The 18,742-nt window shown below is 42.4% G+C and overlaps 1 protein-coding gene across 1 annotated transcript; it reads left to right on the plus strand.

Moving 5' to 3' along the window:
• Positions 1–15,513: 15,513 nt before the first annotated feature.
• LOC139062015 (uncharacterized) lies at positions 15,514–18,108 on the plus strand. The gene is made up of 8 exons (XM_070542078.1): positions 15,514–15,902; positions 16,247–16,305; positions 16,604–16,752; positions 16,965–17,184; positions 17,303–17,378; positions 17,468–17,760; positions 17,853–17,882; positions 17,974–18,108. Exons 2-8 carry the CDS (start codon positions 16,261–16,263, stop codon positions 18,076–18,078), a joined length of 918 nt encoding a protein of 305 aa, XP_070398179.1. The 5' UTR covers positions 15,514–15,902; positions 16,247–16,260; the 3' UTR covers positions 18,079–18,108.
• The last annotated feature ends 634 nt before the right edge of the window (positions 18,109–18,742 follow it).

Consider the following 18,742-nt stretch of genomic DNA (forward strand, 5'->3'; position numbering starts at 1 on the left):
TGATCATGGCCCATCTCAGACCAGATTCTCCACCTCTCTCACCTTTGGGCAACGCTGATTACCGTAATGGTAAAAAAAATCTTCTCAGGTAATCAACATCTTCTTGGTCCAATGTAGAGCTGCGATTCCCAACCAGGCAACACGTGTACCCCTTGTGGTACACGTGCACATTACATATGTAATTTCCCAGATGATGCAGCATTCTACTTTGGCTGCCATGGTAAAAAAAAATGTCTGGATGGGATATGTTGTGCTTAATAAATATCCAATTGTAGTGATGCACAGTGTTATGCAGTTATTATAAATTAAGCCAGCCGCTGAATCTTTGACTATCATCACACCACTAGCATGCATGAATGTAGTCAAGCTGCTCCAACTCTAGATGAAACTCAGCAGCAGGGGTGGTAGTGCCAACATGCAGTGCGTGAATTATGGAGTATTTGTTAAAAGATGGGTCAGTCAGTTATACACCTGGTTTGGGTTTAAGGAGTCAGATGTTGAGCAGAAAACCATCCCCAGTTTGCTGGGTGACAGTAAAGTCTTTGAACATCTTAGGTGTGTTCTTGCTGTGTCTTTGTAAATCCATGCTTTCGTTCTTTTTTAAACACAGAAACAGTTTTGTTTACCTGTTTGTAGCTACGGTTTCGCCGACAGCTGCCGGCATCTTCAGGCTGACGCTGACGCTGATGGTGGCGCGTCACTTCCTTCTCCGTTTATCTGCGGGCAGCAGAGGACACTGCACGAAAAAGGCAAAATAACAGAAAAAATGTACAAACACTGGATTCCCACAGCAAACATAACACCAAGAATATATGGAACACCAAAAATACATAAACAAAACACCCCACTTAGACCAATAGTTGACAGCATAGGTACACCAACATACAACATGGCAAAAGATATCAGCAAAATCATCAGCCCATTATTAGGAAATACAGACCAACACTGCAAAAATAGCATAGAATTGGCAAAAGAACTAAAGGAAATTACAATAGAAGACAACGACATACTCATCTCACATGACGTCACATCTCTGTTCACAAAAACACCAACCCAAAAAACCATAGACATAGTAGTTAACAGAATCAGACAAGACAAAACTTTACATAAAAGGACAAACCTCACAGCAGATGACATAGCACAACTGACAGGACTGGTAGCTAACTCCACTTACTTCACATACGATAACACAATATACAAACAACTGGAAGGCTTCGCCATGGGTAACCCGTTATCAGCCACCCTGTGCGAGTTTTTCATGGAAGACCTGGAACAAAAAGCCATAGCCACCGCCCCCCCAAACTGCAAAATAAAACTATGGAAACGCTACGTAGACGACATACTGGAAATCATACCAAAAGGTCAAACAGAAACACTAACACAACACTTAAACAATATTGACGACACGGGCAACATAAAATTCACTTATGAGTTAGAAACAGAAGGCAGCATAGCATTTATGGACATGAAAATCACCAGGCAGACCGACGGGACCCTAAACATAAACACATACAGGAAACCAACACACACAGACCAATATTTATTATGGACATCAGAACACAGCACCATACACAAAATGTCAGTAATCAGAACATTATATCACCGAGCAAACATAATAACAGAAGAGAGAGACCGTAAACAAGAGGACAAACACATACAACACGCTTTAAAGACCTGCAGATACCCGACATGGGCAATAAACAAAGGAAAACAACAAACAAAAACAGAAAGCAAAGAACAACCCAAAAAAAGAACCAGAAACCCAGAAAGACAAGAACCAAAACCAGTGATAACCCTACCATACATCAGAGGCATAACGGAAAAAATAAGAGCAACAATGAAAAAACACAACATAAACACACCAACAAAACCATACACAACAGTTAGAAACAGATTAGTACACCCAAAAGACAAAATATCAGCTGGACTTAAATGTGGAGTCATCTACGAAATCCCATGCAAAATATGCAATAAAACATACATAGGAGAAACCGGACGCCAACTCAACACACGAACAATAGAACACAGAAAGGAGTGCGAGAAAGAGGCAAATCGTAAACACACAAGAGCAGCAAAAGAAGAAGCAGAAAGTACAATAAAAAAGTCAGCCGTAACAGATCATTGCTTAAGAGAAAACCATATAATGGACTGGGACAGCACACGGATCATAACCACTGAACAACAAAAATACAAAAGATGGATCAAGGAAGCAATCGAGATAAGGAGACGTGGATGTGGGACCATGAACAGGGACGACGGAGTTTACACGCTGGACCACGCATGGGACTGCATCGTCGGAGAGGGGAGAGCGGGCAGTAGAGGGCGACAACATCCTCTGCTGCCCGCGGATAAACGGAGAAGGAAGTGACGCGCCACCATCAGCGTCAGCCTGAAGAAGCCGGCAGCTGTCGGCGAAACCGTAGCTACAAACAGGTAAACAAAACTGTTTCTGTGTTTAAAAAAGAACGAAAGCATGGACAGTAAAGTCTTATCGGCATTAAAAACTCTAATTCCCTTGATGCCATCTTTCTTACACATGATGAACATAAAGGTTTCCAAACATTCTGGACAACAAACAAACAAAACTGAAGTTGCTTCCCTTTTTTAGTTAGCTGTTTGGAAAGGTCAACTTCAGACAATTTTTGCACTTCCTACATCTTTAATTTGCATTTTTGTATTTCATGGGTGACCAATCAGAACTCTCAAAATAAATGGTTTGTTTAGAAACCTCATCATAATGAGAAAACATGCTGATAATATGATAATCCAAACTCAGAATAAATCATTGCCTTCTGTGAATTTGCACTAATCCACTAAAGGTTTCACAAGTTTTATGATTATTGTGTTTTATGTAGAATTATCCAGTCTAGTAAAGAGTCTCAGTGTTGTAGTTTTGAGCTGGATCAGATTTAAGGTGGACCAGAAGAAAATAAATAAATAAATAAAGGTTTCACAGCTATGCTTTAAGGACTCTGCTATTGGTTTTACAATAATCTAGTTAAGTGTGATGAGTCCGGGTGTTGCAGATTTTGAGCTGAGCTAGTTCTAATGTGACCTAGAAAACAGCTTACATCTGTTTCCTTTGAACTTTCATAAATCAAATAAAGGTTTGGAAAATCAGAAACTGTCTTTTAAGGATTCAGTTATTAGTGCAGAATGACCCAGTCCAGGTTTGAAGAGTCTAAGTGTTGTAAGCTTATAATTAGAGGAATGCTAGGGAATCACCCTTTCTGAAACTAAAAACGTGAACCAACTTCAGCTTAGTCTGGACTGCCTTTGTTGCTTTTTTGTAATAATTTAATCTCTTGTTCTTGACTAAATAAATAAGTAAATAAATAAATAAATAAATAAATAAATGTTCACATCAACAAGCAACCTCTGAGCTAATTCATAAACAGGTATGGTAAACATAACTTCGACAACTGAACTGGCTCCAGTATCAAGTGTTGATGTGCACAAGCCAGATGCTTTAACGCACGGAGGCTCCAATTCTGTTGTGTGTGAGCAGAGCGGGAGCGAGCTTGTAACAAGCGTGTGCGTTGTCGCCACAGGGGCAGTGCGGAGCGGTGAGGAAATGGGTTTCAACAACGGAACCGACTGGAATACTGACGTATCACAGTTGCGCTGAGGTGCCGGACTCATTTAGCAACAGGAGAGGGAGGGGGACAGGGGCAAACACAGCCAGAGAAGCACGGAGGAACTGGACCGATAGCAACGTTTTACAGCTAAACAGGGGGAAAAGTGTGGGTGTTTAACCTCCTCATTAGAAAAGTAACACCCAAATTGCCCATGCCCTGACTCCATCAGGACCACATAGAATACTCTTAGTTATGATTAACAAGCCATTAAATGTTGTGTTTCCAGTTGTAAACATGGAGCACATTCATCTCAACTCTCTCTCTTTTTCTCCAAATTCCTTGTCATTCTTATTGGGAGCGTTCACAGCAATTTCACCAGATCACGTTAACTGTTCCATCTGATAAAACATATTTAAACATCCATTACCACACCATAAAATATAAGGTCAGGTTGGGACATTCCCAAATGGGCCCACCCCTGTTTTGGGCGGGTACATGCTTCCCGACAACAAAAGTGGCTTCTGACACTTTCTAATAGCATTCCCAACTTAAAAAAAAATACAAATTCCCAACTTAAAACTGTACATTTACTGTCTATTCTGTGTGCACAAGAGCACACCTGCAGAGAGGAAATACCATTTTCACAGTAGTAAGCTGGAGTTCCTGGGCCCCAACATGAGCAGTGTGCGAAAAATTCAGGGACTATGTTTTTTTTGCCTCACACTTCACGGTGCACATGGACAACAACCCACTTACCAATGGCATGGGCCCTCAATGCAGTAGGCCATGGCCAAGTGGGGGAGTACCAACCTGGGAGACTGAACACGGATGTGGACACACTGTCCAGAGTCCCCCTTGACATGGATCGCTACATCTCAGCATGCACAGAGGAGCTAATGGAGGAGATAGTAAGTGCAACCTGGGAGGGAAGCCAAGCAGCCCAGATCAGGAATGTTGCCTGGGTAGTGGCTCTCCTCGCCACTTCTGGGAGTGCCCTCCTGTGGCAATATCACTACCAAGAGAGGCGGCATGAAAGCCGCAAAATTTTTGCAATGCCATGCCTCCATGGTGAATCCATAAGACACATAATGGCGGCAGTATTACACTGATTTGTCGGCATAGTGTCTTCCAAAAGAGCTTCTGTCTGGAGTTTTTAGTTCTGTACAAATGTTACAATAATAAAGAATTATCTTAAATTACAAAGCTTCAGGTGCAGAGATGAATAAGAATGCTTGGAGGGATAACCTATTGCAGCAAAGTTTATTTTCTTTGGAAACTTAGGACAGGAAGCACGTATGTCAGGTAAGATTGTCCCACGATGTTTCAACGGCGGCTGCGCACCACCTAGCTTCCACTTAAAAAGATTCTTGAGGCATTCAAAAAACGAACATATAACAGGTAAATTTGAAGTAATCATAACCATGGCTTTTACCGAAAAGAAACATGTATGGAAAGATACACTGCGATGTAGCCGTCAGTTGTATCCGAAGCACACTGAAGCTACCGGTGCAGTCGCGCCGCTAACGTTATGTATGGACCACCGGTTTAGATCAGTTAATCTCTCCTTCTCTAGTAGGACTTAGGCTTGGGAAGAATCCAAATTTTGATACTGTCCAACTTCCTTTACCACGGTGTATGGTATTACCGGGCCCATATAACAACTATGACGTAAGGCTCAAATGAAATTACCAAACAGCCCACAGCACACACACACATTCTCGTCTAGCATTTGTTGTGAGGACCGTCATTGACTTCCATTCATTTTAGTGGCTGGATTGTGCCTAATCCTAACCTTAACCAGTCTATTACTAACCCTAACTTAAACTAAAGTCACACCATACCTCTAATACGTACGAGTACAGCTCTGTAACATTGCACCAAAGTGAGGACAAGCAAAATGTTCTCACTTTGCTACTAATGTCCTTGGTTTGCTGGTAAAAAGCTTGTCATTGGTCCTCACTTTGATGAATAGACACACACACACACACACACACACACACACACACACACACACACACACACACACACACACACACACACACACACACACACACACACACACACACACACACACACACACACACACACAGTAGGAGTAGGGATTATGTGGCGTTTACTTTTTCTGGCTTCAGCGTTCCACATTTTGGACCGACCACTTGACCTGCTGTGCTGAAAACCCGCTCCGATGGTGATCTGGTGGCACAAACACACAGGTAGCCAGTCGTGACATCTAGGGTAAACAGCTGGCTGCATATTTCCACCAGAGAAGTGGGTCCTCATCCCCTTGAATATCAGGTTCCAAACAGTATGCTGCACTTTCGGCCCCAGCTCGCTCCTCTGCGGTAGCGACTGTACCTGTCGCTGCAGCGGGTTGTTTTTGCAGAAGCATTCCCAGAGACATCTTTTTCGTGGGTTCGGGTTTGGCTTCTTCCTCGCGGTTGGTGCTGCTTGCTCCTCTAATCTCATGATCTCAGCCTGTAATTGGGCTTTGATTTCAGCCATTGCATTGTCATAAATCTCATGTCCTCCATGGCAGCTGTTCCCAAACTTATTTAGCCACGCACCCCCTTCTATGTCCCGACCATGTTGACGCACCGCTCATCTCAGACACCTTAAAAAAATGCAACAAGCATTTTTCTTAGCATTGAAAGGCAGCTGAAATGTATTCATAATAAAGGCGGCATGTTTATTCAAGCTCAAATGAACAAACACATCTAAAAAATGATCACATCATCTGCTGCCTCTGATTCATCACTCTCTCTAGGTTCCTCACCTCCTTTTCTTGTTTTCAATGTGTCACATGAGTTTCCCTGCTTTCAACCAATTGAGCATATTTGCGAATATAAATGTAGACGTCACAAGCTAGGTGCACACATACAGTGTTTAGTAGAAGAAAAGGAAAAACAACCTTCTTCTACACTTCATTTTAACCCCTCAAGAGCCACAGTGTCATTGCTGGGTTTAATGAGCCACATCCTCCAATATAATCCCTTATGAAGCCATTACTTTACACCAGAAGATAGTGGAGATGTGTCATCTGAGCAACACTTTTTTTCCAGAGTCTGAAAACCACCTCCCAATGGAAGGCTCCTGGTCGAGGAGAGAAGAAGATGAGCGGAGCACGTCTAGAGGAAATGCTTACAATACAGACAGCTCTTTGACTGGTGATGGCTGATGCTGATTCTAAAGAGTCATATTGATGCTCTGACAAAGATGGTCACTCGTCCAGTCAAAAACAAGGTGACTCTGCAGCAGAGCCTGTGTGCTTCATTAGAGTAAACATGCTGCACAAACAGGATCTGAAGCTTATTTCACACGGTGGGTGTGGTGAACGATGTTCTGCTGAGTTGTGGTGGCCTCATGGAGGGGGCCATCGTCTAGCACACTGCTGCTAACCACTAAAACATTCTCCCTCTCCTGATAATAACTTTTTGCTTTTCCTTGACGTTGGATGTGCTACTACTAGTTTATCCGTTTAATTATAGATCCACTAGGATAAATACAATAAAGTTTATCTCTCACCAAATAGAATATTTAACTAAGAAATCACAATATAACTATAGACACATTACCTTTGTGTGTGTGTGTGTGTGTGTGTGTGTGTGTGTGTGTGTGTGTGTGTGTGTGTGTGTGTGTGTGTGTGTGCGTGTGTCTGCTCTGTCTTCTCCATCCCCAGTGAGTCGTGGTGGATGGCTGCTTATACTGAGCCAGGATCCTCTGGAGGTTTCTTCCTGTTAAAAGGGAGTTTTCCTCTCCACTGTCGCTGCATGCTTGCTTAGTATGAGGATTGCTGTAAAGACTCTGACACTAGTCAGTGACTTGATGCAACCTGCTGGGTTCCTTATATAGGATTTCTTTTCTAATTGGCTTAATGAACTGACCTGTATTAGAATGTTTACTATGTGAAGTGCCTTCTTGTCATGATTTGGCTTTTTATAAATGAACTTGAATTGAATTGAACTTACAAAAGTAACAAATCTATATGAAATTGAATACGTTTTTAGAGAAAAGCTGCATTTATTCTTTATTTGTGAAATCTGCTCCGTACCTTGTTTTATTCTGCAGTGCTGATGCTTGGGTGTACATCTAAAGACTGAGCAGGACAGAAGTTCCACCGCCACACCCCGTCCTGACTTCATTTCATTCGGGCTCAAGACATTCTTTATGATCCTGTAAACTCTGAGTTACGGTTCCAGCAACATTCCATTAGATAACGACAGGAACACGTGAACGTCCGGCTGCAAACAATGATGAATTCAGAACATGAAACACAATCATAAAAGCAGATGTGATGTTTATTTGATATGGAAATGTTTACACACACACATCAGCAGATTAATTATTCATGCTGCATATTTCATGTGTTCTGAGTCAGACAGACGGATCCGTCTGCCTGACTCAAAACAATGAAGGAAGGAAAACCTTCATTATGACAACGGGTGACAGGAAACGAGAAACACCACGACCTTCTTTCACCACTTCGTCTACACACACACACACACACACACACACACACACACACACACACACACACACACACACACACACACACACACACACACACACACACACACACACACACACACACACTGTCTGTCAGCTTGATTCAGCCTCTCTCTCACTGCTTGCCCTGACAGAAAGTGCTCCGACACCTTGCTGCTCCAGAGCTGAGCGCTGAGCTGGAAGATGATGCCTCCATTACCGTCTTTGTTCACTTGATGTTTTAACATCAAAACTTGGAAGAGATGCTTAAACAGCTGGATTGTGTTTCACATCTAAACTCACGCTTGGTTTTTCATCAGCAACACTTTCAAAGGAGAAACACTGATGAAAGATTTGTCATGTTAACATTTCAAAAACTCAAGAGGAGGCAGAAAACTGCAGAGGAGCAACAAGAGCAGGCCACTAACAGAAACAAGAACTACTCACACAGGGAGCGATGTGTGTGAAGTACTGAATGACTGAGGAGCCGAGCATAAACCATGGAGTTGATCAAAAGTAGAGTAGTTGGACCACGAGACTATTATTGTTGTTGTTTTTGACCATAGACAACATTTGTGTCCGATTTAAAGTCCCCTCATCACAAACTGGTGAAATTCATCTCCACATGTGACCCATCCCCGTGGGAGCGGTGAGCTGCAGCTGTGGTTTGACCCCCCAATCCAACCCCTTAAAGGGGGTTGTCAAGCAGGGAGGCATTAGGCCCATTTTTAATGTCTTTGGTATGACCCGACTGGGATTTGAACCCTGATTTCCCAGGCCGGACTCTCTACCACTAGGCCCTGGATCCACTCACGTGATGAACCTTTTCACCGTTCAACCGTGACAGGAGAGCACTGATGCTGAGCAGGAGGGTCAGGATGATCTCACATCAGTGACTCTGCACTTTTTTAACTTTTCTACTGTTTCCAAATCCTTTTATGCAGGTTTCTAACGTGAGTTTAAATTGAACTGAGCTGACATAATAATCTTCCATATCAGAACATTTCATGTAAACAACATTAAATAATGTTTCTGCTGCAGTGTTTTACATGAACTCTGGGGTTGTTAGCAGCTCATACAGCAGCAGCTGTTCGCTCCTGCAGGAATATCAGACTTCTGCTGGATTGAATAGAATAGACTTAATAATCCCACAGTGGGGATATTCCCATGCTACAGCAGCAATACACAAAAAAGAATAAGATTACAAGTTATTATTGTAACCTTCAACCACTAAAAGAAATATGCAGCAAACACACAGACGTACCTCGACCTTCCCTTGTATGTAAAGATTATTTGATCCAAGGAAAGTTCCTTATGTGGACCAGATGGCTGGAATGCATGGAATATTCAAATCTATTAAGATAAACTTTTACCTTCAGCTTCACATTTACCGCATCTGCCCCTATTTACGGCGTTTTAAAACTTTTTACATTCCTGCTACATCTGTCCCCATTAGTAATGATTTATAATTAAATTCAATTCAAGTTTATTTTTTATAGCGCCAAATCACGACAAGAGTCGTCTCAAGGCACTTCATATGGTGAACATTCCAGTTCAGGTCAGTTCATTAAGCCAATCAGAAATAATGTATCCTATATAAGGAACCCAGCAAATTGCATCAAGTCACTGACTAGTGTCAGTGACTTTACAGCAATCCTCATACCAAGCAAGCATGAAGCGACAGTGGAGAGGAAAACTCCTTTTTAACAGGAAGAAACCTCCAGAGAATCCTGGCTCAGTATAAGCAGCCATCCTCCACGACTCACTGGGGATTGAGAAGACAGAGCAGACACACACACACACACACACACACACACACACACACACACACACACACACACACACACACACACACACACACACACACACACACACACACACACACACACGCACGCACGCACTCACACACACACACACACACACACACACACACACACACACACACACACACACACACCATCTATACGCCCATACATTAAGACACCACAGCTCAGCAAAACATTATTTTAGCTTCTTCTGGGGAGAAAAACACTCAAAATAAAGTTAAAGGCCAGGAAATAATATAGTTAAAGAGCAAATTGTCGAAGAAAGTATTAGAGTGTGGAAAGTGGTCAGTGTGTCTTCCAGCAGTCTAAGCCTATAGCAGGATAACTACAAAGATGACTAACCTAGCCGTTTAGATAGAGGCATGTTGAAGGCAGGGCAAGGGAGAGCTGTCTTTACCGACTGTACACTCCACCTCCCTCTACTCCCCCACTTGTCCAGATATTGGCTAACATCAGATTTTAACCATAGGCCCTATCAAAAAAAATGTTTTAAGCCTTGTCTTAAAAGTAAACAAGGTGTCTGCCTCATGGACTAAAGCTGGGATTTTGTTCCACAAGAGAGGAGCCTGATAACTAAAAGATCTGCCTCTCATCCTATTTTTAGATATTCTGGGAACCACCAGTAAACCTGCAGTCTGAGAGCAAAGTGCTCAGCTAGGAACATATGGAACAGTCAGGTCACTGATGCATGAGGGAGCTTGATTATTAAGAGCTTTATATGTGAGGAGGATCTTAAATCTATTCTGAATTTAACAGGCAGCCAATGTAGGGAAGCTAGGACAGGAGATATATGTTCTCTCTTTTTAATTCTCATCGGAACTCTAGCTGCAGCATTTTGGACAAGCTGAAGACATTTAACTACATTCTGTGGACTTCCTGAGAGAAATGAATTACAGTAATCCAGTCTTGATGTAATAAATGCATGAACTAGTTTTTCAGCATCACTCCTGGAAAGGGTGCTTCTAATCTTTGCAATATTCCGGAGGTGGAAAAAGGACATCCATCAAACCTGTTTAACGTGGGATTTGAATGACATGTCCTGGTCAAAAATAACACCAATGTTCCTTACTTTGTTTTCGGAGACTAATTTAATGCCGTTCAGGTCAGGTGATGGACAAAGCAGTTTCCTTTTCTGAATTTCAGGTCCAAGATGAGAACTTCAGTCTTGTCTTGATTTAAAAGCAGAAAGTTTCGAGTCATCCAATTTATTTCTGTCTTCAAGACAAGCCTGTAACAAAAATAATTAGGCAATGATGAACAAGAGTCTGCTTCTAGACCTGCAGAAAGAGAAAAACAAACAAAACACAAAAAAAGGGACAAAACGATACAAGAAGAGCAAGCTATCACTGTGTCAGTCTGATGAGAAAATATAAAAACAACATTGTTTTACTGAACAATTACAATATAATAAAATCACAGTGCATTTAGTGCCAACCAGAGCCTTAAGACGTGTTGAAAATGCCCAAGTCCATACTTATGAGAGCACCATGTGAGCACCTGTGCTTGTATATGTAAGGTTTATCTATAGGAGTGTCCAATGTAGAGTGTGAGGGGCCACAGATCTGCCTCCCAAAGATGTGTAGGAGATGGAGGGAGCTCCAAGTCCCAGAGATCCAGGAGCTGCCCCAGAGTGCAGAGACCCCATGGAGACTGTAACCAGAAAAGCCCCAACCCGCTCTTGAGAGGTGCAGAGGATTGGCCCAGGGGGTCACAACGAGCAGCCAAAAGAGTCCCGAGAGATATCAGCAGTAAACCCACAGGACCGCCTGCAGCCTCCCACCCCTAAGCCGGCCGAACCTGGAACCCAGCGACCCGGGACCCAGGGGTGACCAGCCCCACCGGGGTCCCAACAGAGCCCGGTGACTCAGATACAGCCAGGCAGCCACCAGGAATTATCAGGCAGACTCAAAAAATCTTAAACCCCCTGATCCAGGAGCCGCAAACACTCAGGCAGAACAAGGCACCACACTCCACGTCAAATGTGGTAGGGGAAGGGTAGGCGGATATGTGTAATAGCACAAGAAGTCCCAGGAGAGGGGAGGAGTCCAAGACCCCACCTGACAAATACAGCCATACACAGACACAGTCACACAATCCCTCCCTCATGCTCACACATACACATACAACTGAAGACTTACAAAAATGAACACTAGACACCCACTCACGCTCCCCATACACACCCCATTCACTCTTGTCCCGGTACTGCTGCACAAAGGGTACAACCATCACTGGTTCCCAGAGTTCGCTTCTTTCTGCTGGAGTGATGATGAGCAGGCACACCCGCTCAACGCTGAGCAAAGCACCCCACCACCCTAGACCCCAACGGGTCTCGCGGGTGGAGGCGAGAGCTGGGAGCTGAGCACCAGGAGTCTAAGAGTTGAGCGGGCAGGTGAGAGTTGGAGAGCAGGCGGTCAGGGGAAGCGGCATGGCTGGCAGACAGAGAGATCCAGAAGTTCCTTTTTTCCTTGTGGTGAGCAGTCAGACGAACGAGGGTACCTGGGAGGAGGTCGGGGGAACAGGACAGGTGAGTACAAACCTTAGCAGGCAGATCAGGAGGTAACAAGCTAGAAACTGGTCTAGAGCTGGCGAGATACTACCCAGTAAGAGCAATCATCCGGCGCTGTTGAATTGTCACGCCGCTCCTTAAATCTCCTGATCACTGATGAGGAGATCCGCAGCAGTTAATCTCCGGGACACGCCCATCTGCAAACAGAAAAACTCAGGAGATGGAGGTTAGCTCAGCACAGACCATGACAGGGAGCAGAAAGGGCAGGGTTAGGAGCCTAACCCTACCATAGGAAGAATCAGCAGCACAGAACATTACTGCTTGAATCCATAATAGTCTATGGAGTGTTACAAACAAGGGCGGAAATCCCATTTTAATTTTGGGGGGGACAATAAACAGTAAAACTTCAGAGTAATTTTTTGGGGGGACATAAAAAAAAAGCTCTCTACATACAACACTCAGGGTTTCCCTTACATAGGCATAGCCGTGGCGGGCCGCCACGGCTGAAATCCCACCGCCACGCCTACAAGATCCCAATTTTATTTATTTTATTTTTTTTGCGCTGTTTCCCGAAGAAGCAGCGGGAGCTACTATGTTGTCGCTTGTGATCACAGCCGGCAGGCAGCAAGGAGGAGCAGGCAGAGCAAGGTGAAGTTACAGCATAAGTTACTGAGTTTAAAATTAGAAAGGTAGCAGTGGATATAATGCTTTTGGTTTACATGTTTCAGTAGCATTAAGATAAACGAGTGTTGACGATCTTGCCAGGTTTCCTCCCCCCACCAGGCTAAGCATCACTTATTCATGTAAAATTCATTTATTTTTTCATGTCTGACTTTAACCGCATCTAATACTGTATTACAGCGTGAGCGCAACAGCGACAACTTAAGATCGATGTGTGAGCAGCCTGAGAGGTTGGGTGTTTTCATCTGAACCCTTAAAACCTCCAGCAGGCTACGCTACACTATTGACATTTTAGTGCGCGGCGCTAACAACTTAGCGACGTGACATGTCTCGGAGAAAGCGTAAAAACACGTTGGACGCTTCTTCTGAAGCGGGAAAATAACACTTCTTCTTAAGCAGAGCACGACGTCGCCTCGGCTTGTTTACGGCCGAACCGGACTGAGCTCAATAACATTGACCCAGCACAGCCACTGGATCGTTGGAGCTGCCCCGTGACTGCCTGATGGAAAACCAGCGGGTTTCATCAGACTCATAAAGTTTCTTGTTTTTGCTGCTCCCTCCTGCAGTTTTCCCCTATTAAAATTTTAAATGATTCTGTAAATTCCTTGTATCAATAGAAAAAATCTCTGCCTCTGCCAGCTGCAGTAAATGTAGTCTCCAAATAATAAATAAGAGGTGCATTCATCTGTGTATCTCCTTTGATCCGCATTAGTGATATTTTCAGCACCAGAACAGTGAAGCAAAGAAAGATTCCTGAGTTTGTTAGTAATTTTATTTATTAGGTGCATCTAATCTGTTCTATTTTTCTCCGAAATGAGATCAAATCAGCGGTTCTATGGGTTGTTATTTAGAGACGTGTCATAATTTCTCCCCAAGCAGACTGTGAAAGCATACGTGTCCGGAAAAAGGAACTTTTGATCACCTTAGTGAATGGAATAATAATAGCGGAATAATCCTGGAATGACCAGAGAACATGAAGTGACAACTTTTTTTTTTTACTGTGGTGGTGGTGGTCTGTCATAAAGGGATCTCCGACCGGTGATCAAAATCTAAAGATAATCGTGTCTATGTTTGACATTTATGACCACATTTGACATAAATATTTAAGTTTGTAGAACAAGCGTGTGATAAATGACTTACTGCTGGAAACCGCTGGCTTTTTGATTCCCGCCTCCTGTGAGCCTGCGGGCTGCTGTGAAGCTGTGAGCGGGGCAGAGCCGGCAGCCCCGCCCGTTGGAAACAGCATGTGTGGGCCGACCATACAAACTTGAGGAAATGGGGGTGGGTGGGGGGTGGGTGGACTATAATTTCACAGCAATTAAAAACACATTGTTTTGTATTTGCAGACTAACTTTTACATTGTGGTTTTAGAAGACAATACAGGGTTACTGATAGCATTTATGTGTTTACAATAACTTTTGTGGGGGGGAACAACTTTGTGTGAGGGGGGACGCGTCCCCCCCATCCCCCCTGGGATCTCCGCCTATGGTTACAAACCAGGGCTCTATTTTTTCCAGCAGCTGCTTCTCCGATGCGTCAATTTCCATAGTAAACACAGGGCTAGACAGGAAATCAGCCACAGTTTCAGTATACAAATCCCTGGTAGTTTTCAAAATAAAAGTATTGCATCAAAGCAATTTTGTATATGTCATGGCTGCCAGCCTGGGGAGTGAAAAGCAGGAGCCAGGATCACCCAGGTCTAGTGATCAGCCGGACACTGCCCCTCCTCCTCCTCTCTTCCAAGCTGCTGAGGAGCACAGCTGAGCTGAATCCTCCTGATGAGCCACACCTAGGATAAAAAGGCTGTGCCTTCAGCAGTCTGAGAGGCAGCAGTGCAGGGGTTCTGCTGTCCTCTGGTCCTCCAGGCCTCATTTTGCTTTCAACCCCTTCAAGTAGAAGAGTTTTAACTTTTATAGTTTTAACTCTGAGTGATCCAGAGGGATCGTTTTAAAGGTTAACTCTGTGATACAATTTTATTGACTTTGGTTTTAAAACACCTTCTGTTCCGGTAAAACTTTTAACATAAGTTTTAACCAGGTGTTTTATGTCAATGAATTGTTTTAGAACTTTTATCAACTTTGTGGATTTAGAAACACCTTCTGTTTTGGTAAAACTTTTAATAAGTTTTAACCAGGTGTTTTTAATGTTGGTAACTGCTCTTTTAATGTTAACCTTTTTGAGAGTATTTTTAGTTTAGCATTATCTTAATAATGCTCGCCATCTGTTTGCTTGTGTTTTTAATACCTTTTTGTACAAATAAACCCATTTTAAACTCTGCCGCCAGTTTTTATGTTATCCCCATCCTTCACATTTTTACCATCTCATGTCGGGGACGTAATATGGGACTAGATTTGGGCCAATAATTACAAGAAAAACTCTTAGAAGGTCAAACAAAAATTAAGAATGTGCGAGAAAAAAAAATTAATTGCAAAAAAAAAAAATCGTTTCAAAAGTGAAACTTACTATACGAATCAACTTATTAAAATGAGTAATAAAAGTATTTGTATTTATTATGTTTGACTCCACGTATTTTTCTTTTCATTTTCCTTTGTTTCATTCTCACTGCTCAGATTTTTGCTCTCGCTACCAGATTTGCAGTTTCACTTCTCGGCTTTCTCCTTTGCGCTGCGTGAGGTTTTGATTGCAATTCTGGCCCAACCCTCTCGGGTGGGTGGGACATAAGAGAAGTGCTCTCCCATTGGACAGTGTGATCCTGAATGACAGTTTGTGACCCGGAACCAGAAGTGACGCTGTCCCGCGATTTTACTTGTTCCTCACGGGTCTTAGCGCCACCCACGTTCATATTTCCCCTGTGTACTGTGGATCAAAGTGAGTATTGATCGTTTATTTGATATCTTCTTGGAAACCCTGAGTTAAAACCCTTAAGTAAAGCCAAGTCAGGCATTAACCAGACGTTAGATCGCTAGCTACCTAGCCAAAGTGCTAGCCAGTACCCGAATGCTTTAGCAGGGCTTTGGTTGGTCACCTGCCAGTCTAAGCGAGGAACGGTATCATAACTAAACCAGCGCATATCACCCACCCCCACCCCTGCGTGTGCAGCCTACATTAATAATCTTGTTGATTAGCCATAGAAATCTGTGCAAAGTCAGAGAGTTTGTAGCTACTGGAGCTAACCTGTGTTTTAACTGAAGTCATATTTTTTTTCACTTTAGAGTAATGCAACAGCATGGCTTCCGATAAAGAACCAAATAAACAAGGCAGAAGGACTCAGGTATATGTTAAATGTATACTGAAGCGTATGTTCAAATTGAACTGAAGTTTTCTTATGTTGGGCTATATAACACAGTTAATCCTAGGTGATAGTATTAGTCAGGTAAATATCAGTCTCTCCTCTTGGCCAAAGATTTGTCTTGCCAACAGCATACAAATTTGAGAAATAATTGTTTGAATTGAGCTTTTTATAATGTTTCTGAACACAGAAAGTCCAACATTAGAGGCTATATGTATTGGGGCTATTACCTACGTATGTATAAGATGCAGTACTTAACCATTACAACTTCACTCAACAGCAAAGATCTCCCCAAGTTGCTGAGGCGGCCACAGAGGCTGTCCAGAATATTCTGTCAGTTTTGAACCAGTCATTGGGCAACAGCAGAACAGATAACAGTCAGGGACAGAACTCAAGGCAGCCGCAGAGCATGGATGAAGAAATGGCCAGGTCTAAGTTTAATCATGTTTAAAAATAAATATCCTTCTACCATGTTATGAGCAGTGCTTTATTTGAATCAACTTTATATATATATATATATATATATATATATATATATATATATATATATATATATATATATATATATGTATACTTTTTTTTACTTATGTTTACATCAGTCAAAGTGACTGTTTATTATTTACAAATCCTGTCAATTACAGGTCTTTTCCTGGACTGTTTAGGCGGGGGACAAAGCGAAATTCACCATGCATGTACAGGCCAACAAAGATTGCCAAACACTGGAGCTCATTCAACTTTACAGTTTTTCTTCTGTGCAAAAATTGTGACACAACTCCTTCACCTGTTCAAGACTTGCAGCACATGCAGGCAGGTCTGGGAAAAAGAACTCTTTCAATGCCAAAAGACTTTACTCATGCAGAGGTACTTATTTTCATAAAAATGTAATTTTATTTGTGTTGACAATCACTATCAACAGGCAGCAATATGTATTAGTTGTAAATTAAGAAAAACATAAATTTGTGCTTGTCTTGTATTTTAGGTCTCCAGCTTGTTTCAGAGTACATATCCAAAGATGAAAACAATCAGTGGTGGATGGCTTTTGTACAAAGCAGCTGGTATTACAAATAACTCATCTGTATCTTGTGATTGAGCTGGTGTAGTTACTCACTGCTGAGCTCCTCTGACTTTTTCTAAATTTTGGCAGGAGGAAATGGACGGCGCCATTTATCTGTTGTTCCTCCAGAATCAGAGGGATACACTGGAAGTACAATAAGAAGTGCATCTGCAGGGGGGAAAACCATGCTGTACATTGTTCCTTTACAGGAAGAATTTGATCTGACACCTCTACCTCACGATGCACAAGAATTTGGCCTCATGCCAAAGGCTGAATGCAAGACTTGCCTTAAAATCATGCCTTTGCAGCTTCTTGCCCTACATGTAAAACAATGCAGTGCCCCAGACACAATTTCTGATTCAGAACTAGATTCGGAACCAGAGGTAAGTAAATGCAAATTATATGTGTAATTACTTTTAGGGATTTTAGATGTCAAGCAACCTTATAAATAATAAACTTTGTTGGTCTACTTTAGGTTGTTGAGATACCCTGTCATTATGAAAAAGTAAGTCATTTTATAAATATATATATATATATATATATATAATCTTTCAGGCTGTCTTCTAATATTCTGTAATCGAATTTCTCAGTTTTAGCCAAAAGAAGGAACATGTCCTTTGTGCCAAGTGGTTTTCCCAACCAGGGATTTGGAGATACATGCTAGTGTCTGTGGCGACGTTGGAAGTCACTTGGACAGGTGAATGACTTTATGTGTAGATGTGTTCCAACCAAACCAAGGTGCAAATTACAGCTGCAAAATGTACAGTTTACACTGAAGTGACAAAAACTGCAGTCCTCCCCTGATCCAATGTTAAAAATGCCAACTTCATATCATAAATAAACATGTTTACAGCCTGGTAAAAAATAACATTTTAGGATTATTAGGCATGAGGGAGGTGAATTTTTTTGTAAGTCATCCATTTTAATGTAATTAAAGCTTAAAATTAGGAGTAATTATTTGATTTACAGGTAGCAGAAGAGTCATCAGTGTTAACAGTTTCCCTCCTGCTTCTTCCAGGGAAGACCTCAGCCTTTGCCCCATATCGACAATGTTACAGAGAGTAGCCGAGTCTCCCAGTTACTGTTTTCTTGTTAGAAGTGCCCGCCAACCTCGGTTCTCTTTAGTTAGCTTGTAGCTACATAAGCTAAAACTTTGTTGGGTGTCAATCTTCTGCCTCACAGCCTCACTCTCGGCTCCATTTATGTATTTTCTGTGAGAGAAAAGACGCGTGATATAGCCAAAATGGTGATAATGGGAGTCACCCACTGGGCTTCAGCTCTTCAGAAACCTCTACAGGTGGCAGTGTGTGTTAGTCTGTCTTCTATATACAGTCTATGGTCCCAACCCTTAAAAGTGAGTTAGAA

This window comes from Nothobranchius furzeri, chromosome 12 (genome assembly GCF_043380555.1).
Source record: "Nothobranchius furzeri strain GRZ-AD chromosome 12, NfurGRZ-RIMD1, whole genome shotgun sequence".
NCBI classification, from domain to species: domain Eukaryota; kingdom Metazoa; phylum Chordata; class Actinopteri; order Cyprinodontiformes; family Nothobranchiidae; genus Nothobranchius; species Nothobranchius furzeri.

Bases quoted from the DNA above. Each gene is read 5' to 3' on its own strand.
- LOC139062015 (XM_070542078.1), top strand. From the start codon at position 16,261: ATGGCTTCCGATAAAGAACCAAATAAACAAGGCAGAAGGACTCAG. The intron at 16,753-16,964 runs GTCTAAGTTTAA...TGTCAATTACAG, and splicing joins ATGGATGAAGAAATGGCCAG to GTCTTTTCCTGGACTGTTTA. The intron at 17,761-17,852 runs GTAAGTAAATGC...GGTCTACTTTAG, and splicing joins AACTAGATTCGGAACCAGAG to GTTGTTGAGATACCCTGTCA.